General features: G+C 37.7%; 1 protein-coding gene across 2 annotated transcripts; it reads right to left on the bottom strand.

Moving 5' to 3' along the window:
* Positions 1–1,198: 1,198 nt before the first annotated feature.
* On the bottom strand, positions 1,199–16,310 carry LOC137632044 (uncharacterized). 2 transcript variants are annotated; one of them, XM_068364019.1, is made up of 4 exons: positions 16,274–16,310; positions 15,677–15,854; positions 3,691–3,782; positions 1,199–1,931 (listed from the first exon to the last, which is right to left on the bottom strand). In XM_068364019.1, the coding sequence occupies exons 3-4, from the start codon at positions 3,697–3,699 to the stop codon at positions 1,254–1,256; spliced, it is 687 nt and encodes a 228-aa protein (XP_068220120.1). In that variant the 5' UTR covers positions 3,700–3,782; positions 15,677–15,854; positions 16,274–16,310; the 3' UTR covers positions 1,199–1,253. The 2 variants fall into 2 exon arrangements, with proteins under 2 accessions (XP_068220120.1, XP_068220121.1); XM_068364020.1 differs by lacking the exon at positions 16,274–16,310 and adding an exon at positions 16,026–16,100.
* Between the last annotated feature and the right edge of the window lie 8,974 nt (positions 16,311–25,284).

Genomic DNA, 25,284 nt, shown 5'->3' with positions numbered 1-25,284 from the left:
GGACAAATAACAACATACCAGTTATGTTACAGAGTATGATCAGCGTATATGTAAAGGTGGGTACACACACGCGAACCGAACCTTGTATGCGTAACTGTGTTACGCATATACGGTTACAAGGTGTCAAAATGTTGAGGACGAACCGTAACCGCGTTAAGCACGTAACTTCGTTGAAATCCACTGCGATCATCAGTCTGTCCGGGTTGTTTACCGACGATGGCCACCATGCAAGTAACAGCTGCCGAGTATATTTATATAGCCTACATTGTTTAACGGAAATGAAGCGAAATAAAAGAAGATGATGGCAATCAAGGTTATATACTAGAAGGGTAGAATACAGTGGTCGGGAATTACTCGCTGACATGAGATTCCAAGAAGTTTCTGGCCACTACAAAAATTTCACCAGAATGTCTTCGACAGATTTTGAAAATATTCTAAAACTGGTAGGACATAAAATTATGAAAAATGACACACATATGAGAGGAGCTATTACAGTTCAAGAGAAGGTGGCACTAACCATCAGATTTTTAGCAACTGGAGACTCGTATACAAGTTTGCAATACCTATTCAAGATCTCAAAACAAGCCCTCAGTGAAACGGTGCCACATGTATGCCAAGCCATCATTGAAGCACTGCAAAACAATATAAAGGTGAGTTTTTTTTCTTTCTAATTTTGCATCACCCTTTTTCTTTATGTCAGCTATAAAAATTATATACCGTATGTATGTATATATATATATATATATATACATATATATATATATATACATATATATATATATATATATATATATATATATATATATATATATATATAAAATACTGACAGTGGGTTGCAGCCCCAGAAAAAATATCAAAAATATTGCATAATACCGGATGTAAGTACATTGGAACTTGACACTTATAGCCTATCATGCTCTGTATTTTAAAAGTTATTCTATTAAATAATAATATTTTTCTTTCTTTGATGGGGTTCAGGTTTTTGAAAACACGGTTTAGCAAATATTTTTATTCACATTAGCTAAAGCATTATTCAGTTCAAGTTCAGCTTTAGGGGAAAGTACACATTATCCAGTGGGTTATGGTGCACAGACAACAAGTCTTTACCAATATGTATATATTGTATATATATATATATATATATATATATATATATATATATATATATATATATATATATATATGAAATTTGCTCAAATTAGTTAGAGATTTTTATCTTCTGAAGAAGGAAATACAAAAGAAAAAGAAAATAATCAAATTAGCTCTTGTATGAAGTAATCATCTTCTGAGAGGTTAGGGGAAAACACATTTTGCTCCGTGGGTAGTGGTGACGATGAGGTAGAAGGTGAAATCGAAGGTAATTGTTCAGTAGAGGTAGAAGGTGAAATCGAAGGTAATTGTTCAGTAGATAAAGCAGACCTAGTTTTTAAAAGTTGTTGTCCTGTCAAATGTGGTGAGGATGAAGCTGAACGGCTATCAAATGAAGGTGACGGCTGGTTAAAGTGTGACACAGAAGGTATATTGACAGCAGGAAAGGAAAAATGTTGCAAGGAATGTTGATCATTGCCTGGTCTCGAACGAGCCAGTGCTGGCTGTTGTTCAAAGTTGCCCATGTCTACTTTCAAGAATATGCCCATTATTGCATGTTGGACAGCAGACCGAGTGCAAGCGTCATATGTACGTAACTTTTTAGCAATTAAGTTTCCAAAATCTTGTGCCTCATCATTAGAAGAAACAGACGATTTAAGTATTTCGAAGGCTGTATCTAAGCGTTGTTCTTGAATCCTTTGCTTTCTTGATACCCTCTGTGATGAGATGGGGATATTTGTAGTTGTGTTTTCGTCTACAGCACTTGGGACAAGTAGATTTTCTTCATTTTGGGAAGCGTCTTGGTCAACTTCCAAATTATCACCGGTTTCTGTCCCCGGTATCTGGAAAGATAAGCGTATGTCATCAGAAGTTAAACAGATTGCAAATATATATATATATATATATATATATATATATATATATATATATATATATATATATATATAAATGCAAACAAAAATATAGCTAAGTCATCTTCATACATCTAGGAAATAGTTGAATATATAGGCAACTTTTGTAAAATCTGTTAAGATATATATATATATATATATATATATATATATATATATATATATATATATATATATATATATAGGCCTATATATATATATATATATATATATATATATATATATATATATATATATATATATATATATATATTAAATGCAAACAAAAATATAGCCGAGTCATCTTCATACATCTAGGAAATAGTTGAATATATAGGCTATTTTGGTCAAATCTGTTAAGATATATATATATATATATATATATATATATATATATATATATATATATATATATATATATATATATAGTGTGTGTGTGTGTGTGTCCGTAACAATTTTTTCTCTCCTACAGGTTCCAGCAACGGAAGACAATTGGTTAGCCATCGCCAAAGGATTTGAAGAGTTGTGGAACTATCCTCATCTCATAGGAGCCATGGATGGGAAGCATATTGTCTTGCAAGCTCCTTTCAACAGTGGAACTGAATTTTCTAATTATAAAGCAACTTTTAGTGTGGTATTATTAGCTTTGGTCGACGCCCATTACAACTTTATCTATGTTGATGTAGGATGTCAGGGTAGAATATCGGACGGAGGGGTTTATAGAAATAGTGCTTTGTATAAAAAAATTGAAAACAATGCCCTGAATTTTCCAAAACCACAATGTTTAGGGTCGAGAGAAAAAGAAATTCCATATTTCTTTGTTGGCGATGAAGCTTTTGCTCTTAGTCCAAACATGATGAAAGGGTATGCTGGCATGCACCCAAAAGGTTCCAAAGAACGAGTGTTTAACTACAGAACTAGCCGAGCTCGTAGAGTTGTTGAAAATGTTTTTGGCATTTGCTCTTCAGTGTTCAGGGTCCTTAGAAAACCCTTACTTTTGCAGGAGAATAAAGCTGCACTGATTGTAATGGCTGTAGCTCACCTCCACAACTTTTTACGAAGGAACAAGCAAGCAGTGAATATCTACACCCCATTAGGCACTTTGGATTACGAGGATGAGGAAGGAAATGTCATTCCTGGTACTTGGAGAGCAGAACAACACAATTTAACATCCTTAATTACGCTCAGACATGTTCCTCGTAGATCCTCTACAACTGCTAAGGATGTACGAGAAGAACTGGCTGATTACTTCATGAACGAAGGAAGTGTTAGCTGGCAGAACAATTATGCCAAGATGAAGGTCCCTTAAGTTTATCCACCTTTTATTAACCATTACCAACATGATTTTTGTATGTTAACTATTACTAACATAATTTTTGTATACGTAAGAAACAATAAATAATGTCAAACGCTTAATATATCTGAACCGGATACTGTGTAATTTTCCTGCTTAATATAGGTTTTGAGCATAAAATTCTAGTAAGAGATCCATAATTATCATAATACATCAGTAAAGGGAGATAAAGAATATAGCAAAACGGAGATTGCAAGAATCACTAACAAAGAAATGACGCAAAAGATTCAGTAATTAACAACTACATTGTGCATGCAAGAGTATTTAGGCAATGTACAGTTTTTGGAGTAAATGTGCACATAAACATAATTAATTTTCAAGTATCTTTTAGCATTAATGGATGGAAAAAAAACTTACTGTGTTCATTGTTTCTCGAGGTTTGTCCTTGCCCCAAAGGAATTGCAAGCTCTTAAATGCAAACCACGCACTTTTATAGACCTCATCAGTACCTAAGGAAAAAAAATTCAGACTTACATGTGTAGCCTATACTATCCAGATTACCCGCAATCACTTGGTATTTTATATCTAATATCAACATGTGCACTCACTAAGGCCCAATTTTCTATATACAGTAGAACAAAAATAAATTATATTACAGATCAACTATCTGTAGTTCTGTACTCACCTTTCCCTGTTCCAGTGCTTTTCTTAATCTTAACCTTCTCCCTTCTCATAGACGCTAACAAGCAAGTCATCTTCCTCTTGCATTCCACCATCGATTTTCCCGTTTTTTGTGCTATATCTATCCATGCATCATTGCGACGTATTTTGTTAAAATGGTTGGGGTGTTTTGCATACCACAGTAAAGTCTTTTCTTCGTAATAACTAATAAACTGAAGGACCTCTTCCTCACTCCAATCAGCCATGGTACACATATACGTACTGACTGACCAAAACAAGGGACTCTTCTATGGACGGCCTTATTCATAGTCGGTGTCAAGTTCAGCCACCTCTGTTGATACGCGTGCAATACAGGTCCCGTCCACACGTTGCGTAACATGCAAAGAGACCTCCCTTTGATTCGGGGCCCAAAAACCGACAATTGCCGGAACGGAGAGCGAACCGAGCCTCGAACCTCGCGGGTACGGGGTTCTGGTTCGAGGAACCGTCCACACTTGCGTTTTTGTTACAAGAATTGGTTATAATACAAGGTTTGGGTTGCATGTGTGTACCCGCCTTAAGCCTACGTTGTACAGTAGCTATAGAATGAGCCTACTCAAGTCCGGCAAATTTCAGGTCTCATCTAATTTACATTTTCTAAAGATAGTATATATTAAACAGTGAATGGGTAGTTCCTCCGGTTAACAGGTCCGTGAAGACAGTTCCGTTCATGCCTATCTATTTGGCCGTTCGTCCTCATTTGCTGTCTCGTTAACGGTTGTTATTGGTAACTAGTGCTGTGAAAGATAAAAGACACTGTGCTACACACAAACCCCCTACAGTTTTAGGATGCCCTCATCGTACACACACTACACCCTTCCATCCTCTCACACTACGCTACCATTACCTGTTTCCGACAAAGAAAGACAAATTTAAAACTCTGATCGCTGCCTGTTTCGTATCCTCTCTGATCTTCTCAGTACTGGTGCCTTAATTGTTACTCCCTAGAGGGTTATAAACATTGAGTTACTGTATATACATTGTTCATCATTCATTCTTAATATGTTTTGTGTTCATTTGAGTTATATACATTGTTCATCATTTATTCCAAATATGTTTTATGTTCATTTCAGATTGACCGTGGTCATTGTTCAATAATAAAGACATTTGAATAAATGGACCAAGCTCTTATTTATGACCACGGCCAGAGATGGATTCAGGATAACAGATATTGTGAATGACTAAATCCTAAGAACTAATCAAAATGCCAGCAGTAGGATGTCCAATACCAGGCTGTGATTACGTCACGGACGACCTTGAGGCCTCCATCGTAGCTGCACTCATAACTGCTCAGTGCACCACACATGCTCCTGGACAAGCTGCCAAAGTAGAAAGAGTTAAAAGACCCACAATATCGACAGCGGGAACAAGTGAAGAATGGGCATATTTTCAAGCACGATGGTCTGACTATGTAGACGCAACCAAAATAGAGGGCCTTGATCGCGTGGTACAGCTTCTAGAATGCTGCGAGGAACAACTTCGAAAAGACTTAACACGATCAGCTGGTGGCAGTCTTACTAACAAGACTGAAGTAGAAGTGATGGGAGCAATAAAAAACTGGCAGTTCGAGAGGAAAACACCATGGTAGCTCGAGTGACTCTACACAACATGCGTCAAGACCGTGATGAGCCTGTACGACGTTTCTGTGCACGACTTACAGGACAGGCTAGTGTTTGCAAATTCCTGATAAAATGTCCAGGATGCAACGTTGATGTAAATTATACTGACACAATAGTGAGAGACGTATTAGCACGCGGCATATGTGACCCTGAAATACAATTAGATCTACTTGGTGATAAGAATCAGGACATGTCATTAGAAGAAGTTGCACAGTTTGTCGAAGCTAAAGAATCTGGTAAACGATCTGCCTCCCGACTATTACTCTCTCATGAGGTCCAAGCAGCAGCCAGTAGTTCATACAGAAAGGCAAAACAAACCGCTGTCAAAGATAAAAACAAAGTCTGCTCATACTGTGGCAAGAAAGGACATGGTAAAAACACTCCTGCACGTGCAAGAAAATCAGAATGTCTTGCTTACGGTCATAGATGCGAATATTGTAACCGAGAAAATCACTTCGAGAGTGTTTGCCGTAGTAAGGGCAAACCAAAAGTGAAACCCAGTGTTCACAATGCCAATGACTACGAGAATGCGGTGTTCAACACCTTGTGCGGCGTATCATCAATCTCTAAACGACACACTGACAAGACATTGGCTTTGGACCACCATCTGTATGACAACTTATCTGATACTTGGATAAAGAGACCTTCCAAATCTCAACCTTTCATAAATCTGACAATCAGAACATCACCTGAGGATTACGAAGCCTTTGGTTTCCACCTTCAAGCTGGTACACATGCTGTTCGTATATCTGCAATGGCAGACACTGGATGCCAAAGCTGTCTCGCAGGTATCAAGGTCATCCACAAACTTGGCCTCAAGCAAAGTGACCTCATTCCTGTAACTTTGAAAATGCACGCTGCAAATAACAGAGGCATTAAAATCCTCGGTGCCACAATCCTTTGTATCTCAGGAACAGATGAGCAGGGGAACCTTGTTGAGAATAGACAAATGACATATGTCACTGACAACTCGCATAAGCTTTTCATCTGTAGGGAAGCCTGCATCGCCCTTGGCATGATATCGGATAGTTTTCCGACTATTGGTGAAATCTATGACACACAATCGGAAACTCCGGATGCCACCAACAATGAAGTAGGAAGCGTTAGTGGACTAGCCAATCAATGTGATTGCCCAAAACGTCAACTACCGTTCAGTGCAACCGAGTCCAACCAGTCTAAACTAAAGGACTACCTCTTGGAGTACTACGAATCAAGTACATTCAACGTATGTGACCACCAACCGTTACCACTAATGGAGGGACCCCCAATGAAGTTGATGATCGATCCGAATGCTGATCCTGTTGCTCGTCACACACCAGTGCCAGTGCCGTTACACTGGCAAGAGGAAGTTAAAGCTGGACTTGACCAGGACGTCTGCCTTGGTGTCCTTGAACCTGTCCCAATCGGAGAATCAGTAACTTGGTGCCACCGGATGGTTGTATGTGCTAAGAAAAATGGCACACCTCGACGAACAGTTGATTTTCAGCCTCTCAATGTGCACGCTAAGAGAGAAACGCATCATACGCCTTCTCCATTTTACCAAGCAAGGTCAGTACCACAAGGAAAAAAGAAAACCGTCTTTGATGCCTCGAATGGATACCACAGTGTACCGATTCAGGAATCTGACCGTCACTTAACTACGTTTATCACTCCTTGGGGACGCTATCGTTATAAAACAGCCCCTCAAGGGTATATTGCTTCTGGCGACGGATATACTCGACAGTATGATGAAATAGTTGCCGAGATACCCAACAAAACTAAATGTGTCGACGATGTTCTTCTTTGGTCTGACTCAATAGAGGAGAGTTTTTTCCAAGCTGTACAATGGCTCGACATATGTGGAAGACACGGCATAACACTCAACCCTGACAAATTTCGTTTCGCAGAAGACACAGCTGAATTCGCTGGATTCTAAATAACCCCAGACACAGTTCGCCCATGTGCAAGATATCTTAGTGCAATTATGGACTTTCCAACCCCAAGAAATATCACCGATGTCAGATCTTGGTTTGGTTTAGTAAACTAAGTATCGTATGCTTTCAGCATGACCGATAAAATGCTACCATTCAGACAGTTATTGAAACCAGGAACACCATTCACCTGGAATGACAATATTAATGCACTCTTCGAGGAGTCTAAAACTGCTATTATCAACGAAATTGAAGAAGGCGTGCGAATCTTTGACAAGACAAAACCTACCTGTCTCGCCACCGATTGGTCAAAATCAGGAATTGGATTCTGGCTGGTCCAGAAACACTGCGACTGTCCAGACAATCGACCATTTTGTTGTCGCACTGGTTGGAAGATCACACTAGTCGGAAGTAGGTTCACACATGCAGCTGAGTCTCGATATGCACCAGTTGAAGGTGAAGCGTTGGCAGTCGTCGATGCTCTTGATAAGGCAAGATACTTTGTTCTTGGCTGTGAAGATCTTGTGGTCGCAGTTGACCATAAACCCCTGTTGAAAATATTTGGTGACAGATCATTGGAGGACATATCAAATTCACGTCTCAGAAACTTGAAGGAAAAGTCCCTCCACTATCCATTTCGCATGATTCATAACCCAGGGGTCAAGCATCTCGCTGCAGATGGAGTATCGCGCCACCCAACTGGAAAATCTGAAAAGCTATCGCTTCAAGATGACATTGCATCAGTTGACAGTGTACCTTCCGTGAGAAATGTTCCCCCACACAAATTGCCATCAGCATATTGTTTCCACTGACAATGATATTGATACTTGTATCACCGCATCAGCAGTATTCTCACTTGAATCACTTAACATGAGAGCAGTCACCTGGGACAGAGTTCGCACTGCCACAAGTAGTGACGATAACATGCATGAACTGCTCAGCCTTATAGAATGCGGAGTACCAGAGTCTCGCCAAGAATTTTCTGTACATCTTCGAGAGTATATTCAATTCCGCGAGCATCTCTACACTGTTGATGGTGTGATACTATACAAGGAGCGTATAGTTATTCCTCCAGCCCTTCGTCAGGAAATTCTCACATCTCTTCATTCAGCACATCAAGGAATTACCTCTATGGTATTGCGAGCAGAGTCATCTGTGTTTTGGCCAGGGATAACACCCGCTATAACAGCACTTCGAGCTGGATGCAACCACTGCAATAGCATCGCGCCTTCGAATCCTAGTGCTCCGCCTACACCCCTTATATCTCCAGACTACCCATTCCAATGTGTTTGTGCAGATTACTTTCACTACCGAGGAGTTGGATATTTAGTTATAGTTGATCGATACTCGAATTGGCCCATAGTTGAACGATCTTCGAACGGTGCAGAGGGTCTTATAACTTCACTATGCCGAACATTTGTGTCATTTGGGATTCCGGATGAATGGACATCTGATGGTGGACCTGAATTTACAGCGACGGCAACTAGGCAGTTTTTAAAGGACTGGGGAGTCCATCACCGCCTTTCCTCTGTGGCCTTCCCACATAGTAATTGCAGAGCCGAAATAGGCGTCAAAACTGTCAAGCGTCTTATAGCAGACAACATGGGCAGTAACGGTGATCTCAACACTGATGAATTCCAACGTGCGATGCTCCAATACAGGAACACACCTGACAGAGATACCAAGTTATCTCCTGCAATATGTGTATTTGGTCGTCCCATCAGAGACTTCATACCTGTCCCGCCCGGCAGGTACCGTCCCCACGACACGTGGAAGGAAACACTCGATGCAAGAGAGGAGGCCCTAAGACATCGACACCTTAAACAGGGAGAGCGCTTATCAGAGCACACTAAGAGACTACCCCCACTGTCCGTAGGTGACCGGGTTCGCATCCAAAATCAAACAGGAAATCACCCCCTGAAATGGGACAAAACCGGTGTCATCATAGAAGTCCGCCAATTCGACCAATACGTCGTCAGAGTTGATGGCTCTGGTAGGGTCACGCTAAGGAACCGGAAGTTTTTGAGACAATACGTGCCTGTCAGGAATATTCCAGAAGTCCGTACAATTAGAGATGACTATAATCGGAATCAGATTGTACCTATTGCCAATTCTTCGACCACTAAAATGTCTGAGACCATTGCGAAGGACACCATTCCGACACCCCAAAATCCGGACACACATGGTACTCTTCCACTGACCACTTTGCCGTTACCAAGTGGTACTACCCCTGACATTCATTTTGATGTTGCTGCTCCGGAATGCTATCCCAACGACCTCAGTAACACTGCGAATCATCAAGCAGAGATTCCGCCTCCCAATGATAGCACAAACTCTCCATCGCAGTTAATTCCTTCCATGCCAACTTTGGAGCAACGCAAGTCCAGTCGTACCCGTCGACCGCCAACATGGCACTGTGATTTCGAGATGAACTAGCTATAGTGTCATCATGATCAACACATGACAATAATTATTTTTCAAGTTTCCGTTCCTTCACATGCTAACAGGAGTTTAGTGTTCATGAACCTATAATTTGGACATTTTATTGCCACCCAATGTTTTGACATCAGTTTTAAACCGACCTACACGAGAGACATTTTAAAAGGCCGTTTAAAAAATTGGGGGGAGATAGAGGGTTATAAACATTGAGTTACTGTATATACATTGTTCATCATTTATTCTTAACATGTTTTGTGTTCATTTGAGTTATATACATTGTTCATCATTTATTCTAAATATGTTTTATGTTCATTTCAGATTGACCGTGGTCATTGTTCAATAATAAAGACATTTGAATAAATGGACCAAGCTCTTATTTACTCCCTGTTCTTGTTCAACCTCTTTATCAACACTTTCTTTAGGTTCACTATTACCATGGTTGCTAAATCAAACCCAAACCTGGTTAAAACTTCTTCCATATCAGGCATTTCTAAGCTACTGTCATCCATATCAGCGGTTTCGAAATTATCATTATTTTCCGTATCTAAGTCATCAATATTTTCTCCCCCCTCATTCCTTTCTATCCCAGCGAACGGTTTAATATTCCTTCGATGGATAACCTTAGCATCACTTCCTTCAGACCTAATTCTATACAAACCACAGTCCCTGTTAAGTACTTCTTCAATTACCCACTTTCTTTTACCGAATTTGTCTCCTAGTATCGCTCTTCCAATAATTTTATTTTCTCGTAATAAAACCTTTTGTCCTACCTCCAAATCACCTTCTCTGGATTTTGCTAACATAGGCTTTGCTTTTGATACCCAGTTCTTTTGTGTGTTCCTTCTAACCAAATCCCAAACTTCTTTTTGAATTTTGCATTGCTGACGTAACCAGTCTCCGTCTTGAAATATGTAAATGTCTTCCAGATACCCCCAGCTCTCGGTCGAAATACAAGGTTCCCTCCCGAACAACAAGAAATACGGAGAAAACTCTGTCACAGAGTGAGGTGTTATGTTATATGCAAATACTAAACTCTGCAAATACAATGGCCATTTGTTCCTCTTCTCCTCCTCCAAACTTCTAAGTAGACCGTACAGAGTTCTATTCATTCTTTCCACTTGACCATTTCCTTCAGGGTGATATGGAGAAGTGCGTGATTTCTTTACATTGAACCTTTTACAGATTTTCTTAATTAGAGCGCTTTCGAAATTTCTCCCCTGGTCAGTATGAAGCTGCTGAGGAATTCCATATTTATAAAAGAGCTCTTCGACTAATATTTTAGCCACTGTTGTCGCTTTCTGATCCTTCGTTGGATATGCCCATACGTATTTGCTAAACAGGTCACTTAAAACTAAAATATGCTCCTTTCCAGAGGTTGATCTTTCCACGGAACAAAAATCTATCGCCACAATTTCCATGAGCTGAGAAGTTTCCACATGAACAGGAATGGTATTTCTATATGGAATTTCATCTTTTGCCCTTAAACAAGTTTCACAATTTCAAATGAAATCAGTTACAAATCCCCTCATGTTGGGCCAATAAACACTAGAGTTCAGTAATTTATAAGTTCTATCAATACCCTGATTCCCTAGTTTATCATGAGTTTCAACTAAACACTTACTTCTTAAAAGAACAGGAACGGCTAATCTATAAATTATGTTATCTAATTGATCCACATGAGTCTTATAAAGAATATCATTTCTTATCACAATACTTTCTTTATCCCTTTTCCACGTAACTAATTCAGGTTTAAAATTAATGTTTTCTCACTCAATATTTTCTCCTCCTAGCCATTTCCTTACAATCTCTAAAACTGGACAAGCTTTCTGTTTATTAACAACGTCCTCCCACTCTAAAATCTGATGTCTACTTATGGCACAAACAAAATTTGTGTCCTCATGAGGAGCTACCCATACTTCTTCGTCTTCATTCATCACCATCTCTCTTGGCTTGCGTGAGAGAATGTCGGCTTTAACATTTTGTTTTCCTGGTCTGAATTTAAGTTCAATGTCAAATACCGACAAATCTGCCACCCATTTTTGTTCTGTGTGATCAAGTTTTGCTAAGCTGAGATTACTCAAAGGGGCATTGTCAGTATGCACTATGCACTTTGTGCCAATAAGATAATTCTAGTTTCCTCGAACTATAGTTCTTCATGTTTCTTTCGTGTGGTTTCAGTGACCTACTTGCATAAGCTACAGGATGCAGCTTATCTATTTCTAATGTACACACTTTCCCAAACTCTATCCCTTTCAGTACTGGGGCAGCTATCAATTTTTCTATCAATGTCTGGAGGGCCATTTCCGCATCTTCTGTCCATTTATCATTAATAGTTTGACTAGATTTCTTCTTTTCTCTTTTCAATTTCTCATTGAGTGGCTTGGCAATTATGGCAAAATTTTTAATAAATCTCCTATAAAATATTGCAAATCCCAGGAAAGCTCGCACTTCCTTAATAGTTTCTGGTCTCTTCCAGTTCTTCACTGCTTCAATCTTACTTAGCTCAGGTCCTATTCCTTGATTACTAATGCTAAATCCTAGGTAACTTACACTTGTCTGCAACAAATGACATTTCTTTGGCTTTAATTTCATCCCATAAGACTTTATGCGCTCTAGCAATGCCTCCAATCTTAATAAGTGGTCGTCAATGGTCTTCGAAAATAATATCATATCATCCAAATAAATGACTAGAAATTCCAAAAACATATCCCCCAAAATATTCTCCATACATCGTTGAAAGGTTGCTGGGCTGTTTGTCAGACCCATTGGATACCTGCGATACTGAAAGTGTCCCCATGGTACAGTAAATGCAGTTTTCTCTCTATCTTCTTTCCTTAACAAAACTTGATGATAGCCCTGCGCAAGGTCAGAAGTCGAAAAGTATTTGGCCCCTTCCAATGAATCCAGACACTCCGCTACTCTAGGAAGAGGAAATGCATCCTTAAAAGTTTTTTCATTCAATTTCCTATAATCAATGCACAACCTTAGGCCTCCCCCCTTCTTCCTCACAAGGACTATAGGTGCTGCATAAGGACTTGCACTTTCTTCAATTACACCCCGTTTCTTTAAGTCATCAAGCAACTGTTTGGCCTCAGGGATCAACGTGGGTGCTATTCTTCTATACGGTAATTTGATAGGTTCCCACAGGACAATCTAATGGAATGTTCCCATCCCTTTATCAAACCTAGGTCCGAATCATTTAGCTCAAAACAGTCCTTATATTTGTAGAGAATCTTATCAAGTCTTAACAAATCCGATTTACTTAATTTACTTTCATCGACATTGACTCCCAACTTCCGTCTGTGGTTTTGAAGTTCTGTCTCTGATAGTTTTTCAATATTCTCATTATCATCATCCTCCATAAACTCCCTGATGCCAAGTTGCACCGTGGCCAATATACTGCCTGCTTCAATGCTAACATTATCTTTAGACCAATTACATCCGGAGGTAACATATTTTTACTCTCGTCTGCTATTTTCTCTAAAACTACATACTCCTTTGGCACTTCCTTTAGGCTATCAATGTATACCTTAATTAGTTTCCTGCTACCTGACGGGACATTTCTGTTCTGTTGTCTTAAGCAATTAGCATATCCTAAATCCTCACTTTGCCAAACCTGCATAGTTTGACCAACTAGTCTCATACAGCAATCCAAGACTTGACCATATTCAGCTTTTAATCCCTCTTTCCCTGATGCCATCACGTTAACGTTTTTGGTAACTCCCCATTTTTCGAACAGCAAAGACAAAACATTCATGCCCACAAGGCACTCTTGGTCAGTATTCTTGCCAAGACTATTCCTTCCTTTCTCAGCTCTCTTGACATAGAAAACACTGCAGTTCTGTTCCAATCCACTTACTTCCACATCAACAACGACATGACCTATTATATTAATTTCATTACCACTCAGGTCACATATGTAGTCACTAGTATTATACAATGTTACCCCTTTTGGTTTTAGATTCCCCAAATACCAATTTTCCGACAACAAACTACAGTTTGCCCTAGAATCCATAAGTCCCACAGCTTTCTTTCCCTCTATGCCGAGTATCAGTTTCATAGTGTCTCCTCTCTTATTTAAACATTCACTTGGCCGGACGTTCAAGTTAACGCCCGGCCTCACAAGTTTTCCTGGGCATTATCCCCGGCCTGTAATGACATCTCCCTCAAAACTTTGTCTCCTCTTGCATTATTTAATCCTCTGTTCTTACTAGAGTATAGATTACACTTATAAAATGGATGACCATCTTCCCCACAAGACCAACAAGTACCCGTAAACTGATTTTCCAAAACATGTTTATTTTGCGTTCTGTTTTTACCTAGCCTTCCCTTATACTGGTGTCCTTCCCCCTGATCCTGCACTATATTGTCTCTAGAAAACCCTCCATTTTTGCACTGGTATGATAGATGAACCTGATCCCCACAGGTCCAACACTTAATTACTTTATCATCTCTCCCCCTGCTATTCAAATGGATGTCAGAAACATTACCAAATTCTTTCATAACCTTCATTCTATCTTGCACAAATCTACCAGCATCTTCTAATTGGTTTATGACTCCGTTTTCAATCTTATCCTTTAGATCACAGGCAATTTTCCTGTCCCTCAAACCTTTTTTAAAAATCATACATTTACTGATTTCCCTCTCTTTAGAGCAGACTGCTTTGCCCTCGGCTTCTTCTTCCAAGTCAATTATTCTGTCTAAATACTCCCAAACACCTTCTTGTATTCCCTGTTGTGCACACCACAGTTCTTTCCTTTTCTTTAGATCATCTTTATTATCTGCATACGCTTCTAGTAGCTTAGTCTCCATTTCCTCCAACGTTTCGGCTTAGCATGGCGTATTCTTGTGCTAGCAGGCTCTATCAAACTAACTTTAACATAGTTTACGGCATCAGTGCCTGCTAGGTTAAGCTGATTGGTACATAATTTTGCCTGTTCAAACCATCTCTTGATTTCCTTCTTACCACTGTTCCTCCCACTCATTTTTTCGAGCTGTGGAGGTTTTTTTACTATTGAACGAGCATTATTACATGCGTAATTACAGGCCCCTCTTCTACACACCCTATCCAACTCATCTTCTATCAAGGCGAATCTGTTTTGCCACCAACGATTCAATCTATCCAACCTATCTTCCCATTCTTTGTTATTATTGGCTAAAAGACGACCCAACTCCTTAGCAACATACCTTTTAAAAAGTGGCTTCTGGTTTTCCACAGTGAAATCTTCTACACTATCTCCAGCCTTTTTAACCCTTAAATTGGATTTCTTAATTTCATTCACCAAACTTTTCTGGTTCTCTTTTAATGCATTTATTAACTCCCCTACTCTGCTAAAGAATGCACGTTTTCGCAGTGGTTAAAATCCACCACTTTCTGAATATTTACGACTTTCGACCACAATTTTACAACGTCTTTTTCCCAATGCTTTTCATAATTATCACCACTTTTATCAACAAAATTACCTGCTCCTAAATCTAAATTCTTGCAACGCCCTCCATTATTTTCACTCCTCACTACGATACTCACTTCTTCATTTACCACACCACGTATTTCTGCTAACAAATCTTGATCACAACCACGTTCCATCATTTCATCATCACCTGCGCCTGTCTCTGTTCCCATAATATAGTCACAAACGTCACTTTCATCACTTACACTGCTTTGCCCCACTTTATTCCCACTGGCACTGTACATAACTCCAACAAATGTCTTACCTTGCAATTGCACTCCAGTCCAGTAGTAAATATTCCTAGGAACGTGCTGGTAACCCACTGGGTTGAAGGTTGCCGTGGTGAACGCTCTGCCACCAAATATAGCAACCCGAAGGAAGATACAACTCACAGCAACATTTCTTCTTTCATTTTATTGTATATGTAGACAAAACCTTCAACCCTACAAGCAGAAACAAATGCTCAATCGGACATTACCAATAACCAACATATTCGAAACACAATTAACAAACAAATAACATTAGTTACGTCACAGTAACAAACAATTAACGGTAAATAAACAAGATTAGTTACGTTACAGTAACAAACAATTAAAGGACAAATAACAACATACCAGTTATGTTACAGAGTATGCTCAGCGTATATGTAAGCCTACCTTGTACAGTAGCTATAGAATGAGCCTACCCAAGTCCGGCAAATTTCAGGTCTCATCTAATTTACATTTTCTAAAGATAGTATATATTAAACACAATTAACAAATAAATAACATTAGTTACGTCACAGTAACAAACAATTAACGGCAAATAAACAAGATTAGTTACGTTACAGTAACAAACAATTAAAGGACAAATAACAACATACCAGTTATGTTACAGAGTAAGCTCAGCGTATATGTAAGCCTACCTTGTACAGTAGCTATAGAATGAGCCTACCCAAGTCCGGCAAATTCAGGTCTCATCTAATTTACATTTTCTAAAGATAGTATATATTAAACAGTGAATGGGTAGTTCCTCCGGTTAACAGGTCCGTGAAGACAGTTGCCGATCTATTTGGCCGTTCGTCCTCATTTGCTGTCTCGTTAACGGTTGTTATTGGTAACTAGTGCTGTGAAAGATAAAAGACACTTGGCGGAGAACATACAGTGATATATATATATATATATATATATATATATATATATATATATATATATATATATATATATATAGTATATATAGAACATAAAGTGGTTTTACCTAAGGATACACCTTCTTTAATAGCTTTGACGAATATTTGACGGATTGAAATTTTGTAATACGAAATTATCACTGGTGAGATTTGTCTCCGTTTCGGTTGGAGACTGAACATTAATGCATTATATTAGCAACTATTGTCATTTAAAGACTAAATCTTTTACATCTATATTAAAAAATTAAAGCCGAAAACAAAAAATAAAAACAACCAATCAATGCATTACTGAAACCTCCCTCCAATTATCTGGATTCATGTGAGAAGCAATATTTTTATTAACCCTCAGTCCTTTTTTCGGACAAAGGCTTTGCTTAAGTGTATATGATTGAAAATAGTCCTCAGCAAATGTATATAATGTTTCCTTCGATGTCGCCATCTTTCAGTGGAATCCATCATCTATGCTACTTTTTTTCTGGAAAGAGGTTTTGAGATTTTACAGTCGCCTAAAGGGTACATGGCGGAACGGTTTTTAATAGTTAGAATTGGTAACGCTCTAGGACTATTATTGTAAGTCATATTGTAATTTTGTATATTTTGTAATGTACTCTCATACCCCAAGAGGTCGCTAGAGTTAATAAAATCCTTTAATCGTTTTAATCTCAACATCAAAAAATTACATAAGGTATATAAACATAACTGACATGGAGAAGACAATGAGGAAATCCTCACTGATGTCCTGCCTGCTTTCCACTCCTTTACAGAAAGGGCAAGGTAAGCCCCTTCAAGCAATTGGAATAGGACACTTATGCACAAATGGCAAGTTGTAATATCTTTCAAAGCAACGATGTATGGTACAAAGATATGGGGACCAGTCTTATCCTTTGTTGAACATCAGAACCAGGGATTTGAGAAACACTTTGGGCCAAAGTAAACAAACAAAGGCCCACTGAAGAAATTAATGTGGCATCGATGCCATAATGATTCCACCCTGTAAGGCAAAGATTTCGCAACATATCCGACGGGCATCCTTTGTTGAAAAAATGTGGGTAAATGCACACTTTACTACCATCCAGTAACATCCTACTAGAGATGATGGTTGAGGACGCCAAGATGAGTCATTTGAAATTTCTTGATTTACTAGTCCCCAGCTGCCAGACGGATTAATACTAGATATGGAAGCTAACAAAAAGGAATCTGATGTGAAGTTTCAGCTGTCATCTTTGGATGAAAAAGGAGTATCTGTCATCATCAGATGAGGATGGAGAGTCTGATGATAATTAACCCTTGCCCTCCATATTGCTAGTAAACAGAATACATGCTTACTTGATTTTGATACCAATCGGTTGTTAAATTTGCGTTTGCAAAAATAAGCTAGTCAAAGAGAAATATTTTTTGGGGGGGTTTAGACCTGGCACTCTAAAAGTTCAATCAGTTTTATTGAGTACAATTCTTATTCTTTTTATATTTAAACACTTCTAAAAAGCTGCTGATTATTACATTTCCATGGTTATTCCTAATTGAGAAACCAATCGTAATAATCTTTATGGGATTTTAAACGTGTACAGTACACTCCAACAGCCCATGTTAACTAGAAGTAATGTGAGGTGTTGTGTGACCTTTCCACAACCATTTTCATACTTAAGTTGGTGAATATGAATCATAACACCTTTTGGTTTTATAGGTTAAAATTACACCAAATGTTGTGAGGGTACGGGTATGATTGGTTAATTTGGATTATATGGCGCTGAATGGCCTTTGATACCACAGTGCTTGGCTTAAGGCCTAAATTTTATTTTCGATTCAATTCAACAATATCCATGTTGTTTTAAATGTGTACCTTCTATGTTAATCAAAAACTTATTTAGGAAACATTGGGCGTGGTAAAACCTTTGACCTATTTTACAGTATCCTTCCCACCTCAATTTCCCTTCTTAGGTTGGTGATTTATATTTAGATGACCATCATCTATAAATCCCCAGTATTTTCGTACCTGTACCTTTCGCGTTACTTAAAACCCTAATATTACTAAAATCATTAAAGAGATCGTTACTATTAAAATAATTATCAATTAACGCTGTTCTTAGGTCATCTTTCCATCAGAAATTGCATTCTTACTTTGCAGATTTGGATGAAGTGTGGTGTCCATAATCAATTGACATAGTAATGAAACTTAAACCTTTCATGTTAATTAAGATGTTAACTAGGGGTCATTAGCTGTGGCGTGACCTTTGACCTATTCTTAAGTATCCTTTCCACCTCAACCTCCATTCTTAAGTTGATGATTTATATTCAGCTGGTCATCATCTACAATTCCCCAGTGGTTTCGTACTTATACCTTCCATGCTAATTAAAACCTTAATTAGTGCTAATTAATGTCGTTCTTAAGTCATGTTTCCACTAGATATTTCATTCTTACCCGGCAGATTTAGATGAAGTGTGGTGTCGATAATCAATTGGGACAGAAATGAAACTTGTACCTTTCATGTTAATTAAATTAAATTTAGGAAGGATTTCCGGTGGCGGCCCCTATCACACCCACCACTTCCGGAACGTAAGAATGGCTGTTCTGTTTAAAGGCTGGCTAGTACTACACAACAAGCACCTCAAACCTTTTGTACCCTCCATGTTAATTAAACTTCACTCAGCTCCCAGACTACTACAACTACGTAAAAACCAAACTCGGTAACATTACTTTAAATTTTGGTAATTAAGATTTGACGATGAAACCAAAATCACAATAAGTTAAATAAATATAGATTGTGATTTTTCGATTTAATCCTTGAATAATAAGTTATTAAACATGTATCATAATTTAGAATCAAATGCCCTACTCCTGCTGACAGCTAAGCTTCAAAATATAACAAATCCCTTGCGGAAATTCAATGCAGCTACAATGGCAACACTACATTTATCCACACTGAGTATGGTCTAAGCGGGTAACGCTGGTTGGTAGTGCTAGGGTGCCAAAGCCCACCTTCCCTGTTATCCACCATCAATGAAGCTTCAGATACCGAATCCTCTAGTGCCACTTCCTCAGCAGTCACCAAGTAGACCGGAAGAAGCAGCAGGGCCTATGGAAACAGGGTCACAATCACTCGCCATTCATTCCAAGCTCTTTTGCCTCTCTTACATCTATTCTTCTATCACCTAGAGCTTTCTCCATTCCATCCATCCCCTCAAACCTTGGCCTTCCTCTTTTACTTCTCCCATCAACTCTTGCATTCATCACCTTCTTCAGCAGACGGTCATTTTTCATTCTAGCTGCTAATTCATTTCTTACACCCATTCTCACCCTCACTACTTCGTTCCTAACCCTATCTAATCGAGATACACCAGTCATACTCTTCAGACACTTCTTGAAAACATTCAATATCTGTCTCTCCGCCACTTTCATCCCCACAGCTCCGATCCATGCAGCACAGTTGGTACAATCAATATCTCATATGTACCTTAGAAATACCTTATAGAAAAGAATTTCTAATTATCAACGGTACTTTCTTAGCACACGCTTCTTCCCAGCTGGTTCCCATTTTTATATGGGGTCGCCGTTGCGCATGAGCCGTTTCCATCTTTTTCTATTCTGCACTTCTACCTCATCAATCCCCTTCTCCTGTAAGTCTCCCCTCCCGCAGTCCCTCCATCTCTTTCTTGGTCTCCCTCTTCTTCTTTTTCCTTGAACCTCCATCTCCATAGTATGTCTCCCAACGTGGTCCTCTTCTCTCCTCATCAGGTGTCCATGTCATCTCAGCCTCCCTTCTTGCACTTTCTTTGATATTTCCACCACCTTTGTCGACCCCCTTATGTAGTCATTTTATATCTGATCTTCTCTTGTCACCCCAGATATCCACCTAAGCATTCTCATTTCTGCCACATCCATCTTCTTCTCCTCTGTCTTCCTCATGCTTGCTGTTTCCGTTCCATACATCATTGCTGTTCTTACCACTGTCTTATGAAATTTTCCTTTTAATCTCAGTGGTATTCTTTTGTCACTAAGAACTCCTGAGGCTGCTCTCCAGTTGTTCCAGCCTGCCTGTACCCGATGTTTAACTTCATCTTCCATACCTCCTCCAGCGTTAACAAAAGATCCCAAATACTTGAACTTATCAACTCTATCTGTTCTCCCCTAAGATGAATACTTTCTCTATCATCCCCCTCACTGGTGGTACACATATATTCTGTCTTAGATCTACTTATTCTCATTCCTCTGTCCTCCAGTACTTGCCTCCATCTTTCCAATTTCATTTCCAGATCTTCCCTGTTCTCTGCGCACAGAACAATATCATCTGCATACAATATGTTCCATGGTACTGCCACCCTTACCTTTTCTATTAAAACGCCCATCACTATGTTAAAGATAAATGGGCTCAGAGCCGACCCTTGGTGTAATCCTACTCTCACCTCAAAACTCTCTGTCTCCCCAGCACTGCTCCCCACTCTAGTAAATACATTCCAGTACATCTCTTGTACCAGTCGAACGTACTTCTCTGGCACCCTCCTCTCCCTCAGACTCCTCCATACCTTTTGTCTTGGGATTCGGTCATCAGCCTTTTCAAGGTCAATGAATACCACATGCAGGTCTCTTTGCTTTTTTCGGAATTTCTCCATTAGTTGCCTCTGACAAAATACACCATCTGTTGTTCCCCTCCCTTTAATGAATCCACTCTGCTCTTTACCTATTTCTACTTCTTCTCTTAGTCTGGCATCTATCATCCTTTCCAGTATCTTCAAAGTGTGGGACATCAATTTAATACCTCTGTAATTCCCACACTCTTGGACATCACGCTAATTTTCTTTATTTGATTTGGCAATCAGGTTTGTAACGTAGGGTTGAATTTAATTACTCTATTATAGTATTCAAGAAATTTAGTAGGATCTTGAATATCTATCACACGACTTGTCCTCAAAGTGCCGCATGACATAGATAAATTAAGTGATTCGGTGTTCTATTTTATAGGAGAAATAACCAAATAATTTAATTAAAATTAAACTAACTATTGACGACAAAAGACTCGGTTTCGGAATTTCACTAGTTAACCTTGTCATTTTATTTAACTATCAATAGGATGCAATGAAATATTAGTGCATTATATATATATATATATTATATACATATACATATGTATATTATTCGTGTGTTTGAAAATATTCCTGTGACGTACAAAGAGTGCAAAGTGAATGCAGCTTATACCAGACCTACAGCTACTTGGTGATAACGTATTTTCAACACACATTATTGCACACAAACCACTATATTCATTCCCCAATTTTTTACAGGAATATAAGTTTGATAACTTTGTCCTCAGAAGAAGATTCCCAACCTTGCTTTAAGGGGGGCGGGGGTCAACAGGTAGTTTAACACTCCACAACTCCCTACTAGGCACTTCTCTTCTTTGGCTCACTGTATTCATCCCTCATTCCATTAACATCTTTGGCAAGAATGTCCTGGCAGTACTGCGTTATAATTTACTGATAAATTCCAACAGTAAAGAATGTGTCTGTTAGAAAATGATTTCCCATTGACGGACACATGTACAGTACTTGCATGGTTATGGCCAAAGAGATGCCAGTTGTAAGTGTGCATAAGGGAAAGTTTTGCAGATAGATTTATTGCAATAAAGTGGCGAAACGCCCAATAAAAAAGCAGAATTGCATTCCCCAAAGAATGTAATTGTTAAAAAAAATAACCAACAATAATTACATGACTTACAGACTTGCGAGATTACACAGAAAAAAAAAAAACATTAATAAAAATACTTTTCACTATTTCACCAATTTCACTACCAAACTTCATTTAAGTCTAGTTATTTTCCAAGTTCATAGCAGGAGCTACCGTTTATTACAGTATAATCCATTAAACTGCATTTCAGTTGTAACATACATCATTTACATAAGAGTCGTATTACAAATTAGTCATTATTTATGGCACATTCTTTTGATGCATGTAGAAACAAGTAGGCAAGGACGAGAGCAGGGCGTTATAATTACCACAACACGAAGAGTACTTTAGATAAGCATACAAACGTGGCCTTTCAACAAACTCTGTTAACACACACACAGATACCCGGAAACATTCATTCAAACACAAACCATTCAACAGGAATTACATAATCATATGGGCTTAGTCAAAATCCTCTACGACCATTTTTTTTCTTTTTTTTTTAGCAGCTTTAACACAAACTAGCACTAAAAATCACATATAACATTCAAACAACAATAGCCAACAATGTTTTAATGAAATCTAAGATACCCTTAAAATAAAGCTAAAGTGACCGATTGAATATCAAAGTGAAACAATTAAGCAGGTTTTTTTTTTTTTTTACAGGAAATTCATGTTTTAACCGGATGAATTACCATACTCCCATGACGTATCAAGTGAATGTCGGGAATACTCTAATGCTGTTAGCTTATTTACTTAGGAAATTTTTCTTGAGCTTACCAGGAAAGAGGATGTCATGTCAAGTACAGTAATATAAAAATTAGTTCATGTACGTTCCACCAAAATAGAATTAAAAAAAAAAAAAAAAAAAAAAAAAAAAGCCGTTCCACGGAAACCCATGATAACTTTGTTGCTTCACATTTCTGATTTCTAAGCTTACTGATCAACTCATTTCCTTTACACTATATCTAGGCAACAACACTCGTTGGTCTTTATAGGCAACATCAATTTCAACCTCAAAATAATTTCTTTCCTGTGTAAAAGCTTTTGAATGACGCAATATAAATTTTCTAGAGCTTGTTTCACTATCAATAATGTACACCTAGCAAGGAAACACTAAAAGTGCACTATCCATGGAAGTGAAGCCGACTCCTAAAATAATTAGTGAATATAATAACTATAATGAATGGTAGAAAATGAAATTCATCAAAATTAACTTTTCTTAAATGTTATGAACCGTCTCAATGGTTCATCAGTTACTTTTAAAATACTAAAAGAATTGGGACTGGAATGAACCGATGGACTGCAACAATCAAAGGGGTGGGTAAAACAGAAAATACTCAAGTACCTTAACCTAGTTTATTATACAAAAAATATATACAATAATTACTATGAGCACAGGTAATGGGAAGCACAGTGAGCTAAATGATCATTACCATAAGGTCAGTTAATATTTAAAAACAAATACAATTTACTTAAATTTAAAGTAAATGATAAACAATTAACAATAGTTATCAACAAATATCATTGTAAAAAGCAGCAATGACAAATTAATAAGAGAATCTTCTCATTATTAATAAAATAATAAAGACGAGCCCATACGCTTGCTCCACTAAATAACAAGAACTAATACTTGCTCTACAAGATACAAAACCATAATTACTGAAGAGCCATACACTGCTCTTCCAACATATCAAATATCCACAAACACGAGTCGATCCATGATCCTCGAGGACGACCATCGAACACTACGGGAACGACCACGACAGTGTCGATGCGACAGCCACTACGCTGCCACCGAAGAATAACTCTTCAAAACTGCTAACCATGGTTTGGTCACCATCTCGACCTCGAGAGCTGGGTTGACGACAAGTGACCCACACCTGCTTTATCAGGACCACCACCAATCACCATCAACTAGGTGATACTTCGAAGCTGTTGCTGCTGCTCTTTCTCGACTGCATCACGATGGCTTCCCAAACCTGACTCATTCTTGTTACTCACAACGTGACCAAAGTAAACAAGTCTTCCACCTCAACAAAGAAAAGAGGGCAGTTAAAAAAAATGAAACTAGGTTGTTTCAAAGTCAAACAACCTAACACTTAACTTAAAAAAAATATCAAAGTAACATCTCTTCAAAATCCATGTATTGCAAAAGAATATATTTGATACTTTAATATACTGTGTGGGTATGTATAAGTATAAATACACACACACACACACACACACACACACACATATATATATATATATATATATATATATATATATATATATATACAAACATATGTCTGTCTATGTAAGCTTTATATATATATATATATATATATATATATATATATATATATATATATATATGTCTGTCTATGTAAGCTTTATATATATATATATATATATATATATATATATATATATATATATATATATACAAACGTGTGTCTGTCTATGTAAGCTTTATATATATATATATATATATATATATATATATATATATATATATATATTATCTATATATATATATATATACATACATATATATATATATATATATATATATATATTATACATATATATATATATATGTATATATATATTTATGTATATAAATATATGTATATATATATATATGTATATATATATATATATATATATATATATATATATATATTTATATATATATATATATCATCATAATCAGGAACCATTACAAGTCCACTTCAGAACAAAGGACTCAGACATGTCCTTCCACTTGCGTTTGTTTATGGTCTTTCTGTGACAGTCAAAATCTGCAAACTTGCTTAGTTCGTCAATCCATCGTCTTCTCTTCCTTCCCATGCTTCTTTTTGCAATCTCTTGAGATCCATTCTGTAATGCTTAATGTCCATCTACTCAAGTACCTTAACCTAGTTTATTATACAAAAAATATATACAATAATTACAATGAGCACAGGTGATGGGAAGCACAGTGAGCTAAATGATCATTACCATAAAGTCAGTTAATATCTAAAAACACAAATACAATTTACTTAAATTTTAAACAATTAAC

The sequence above is a fragment of the Palaemon carinicauda genome, chromosome 40 (assembly GCF_036898095.1).
Source record: "Palaemon carinicauda isolate YSFRI2023 chromosome 40, ASM3689809v2, whole genome shotgun sequence".
Taxonomy (NCBI): Eukaryota; Metazoa; Arthropoda; class Malacostraca; order Decapoda; family Palaemonidae; genus Palaemon; species Palaemon carinicauda.
The sequence above is the reverse complement of the archived record's forward strand: the minus strand, read 5'-3'. Positions and strand labels throughout refer to the sequence as shown.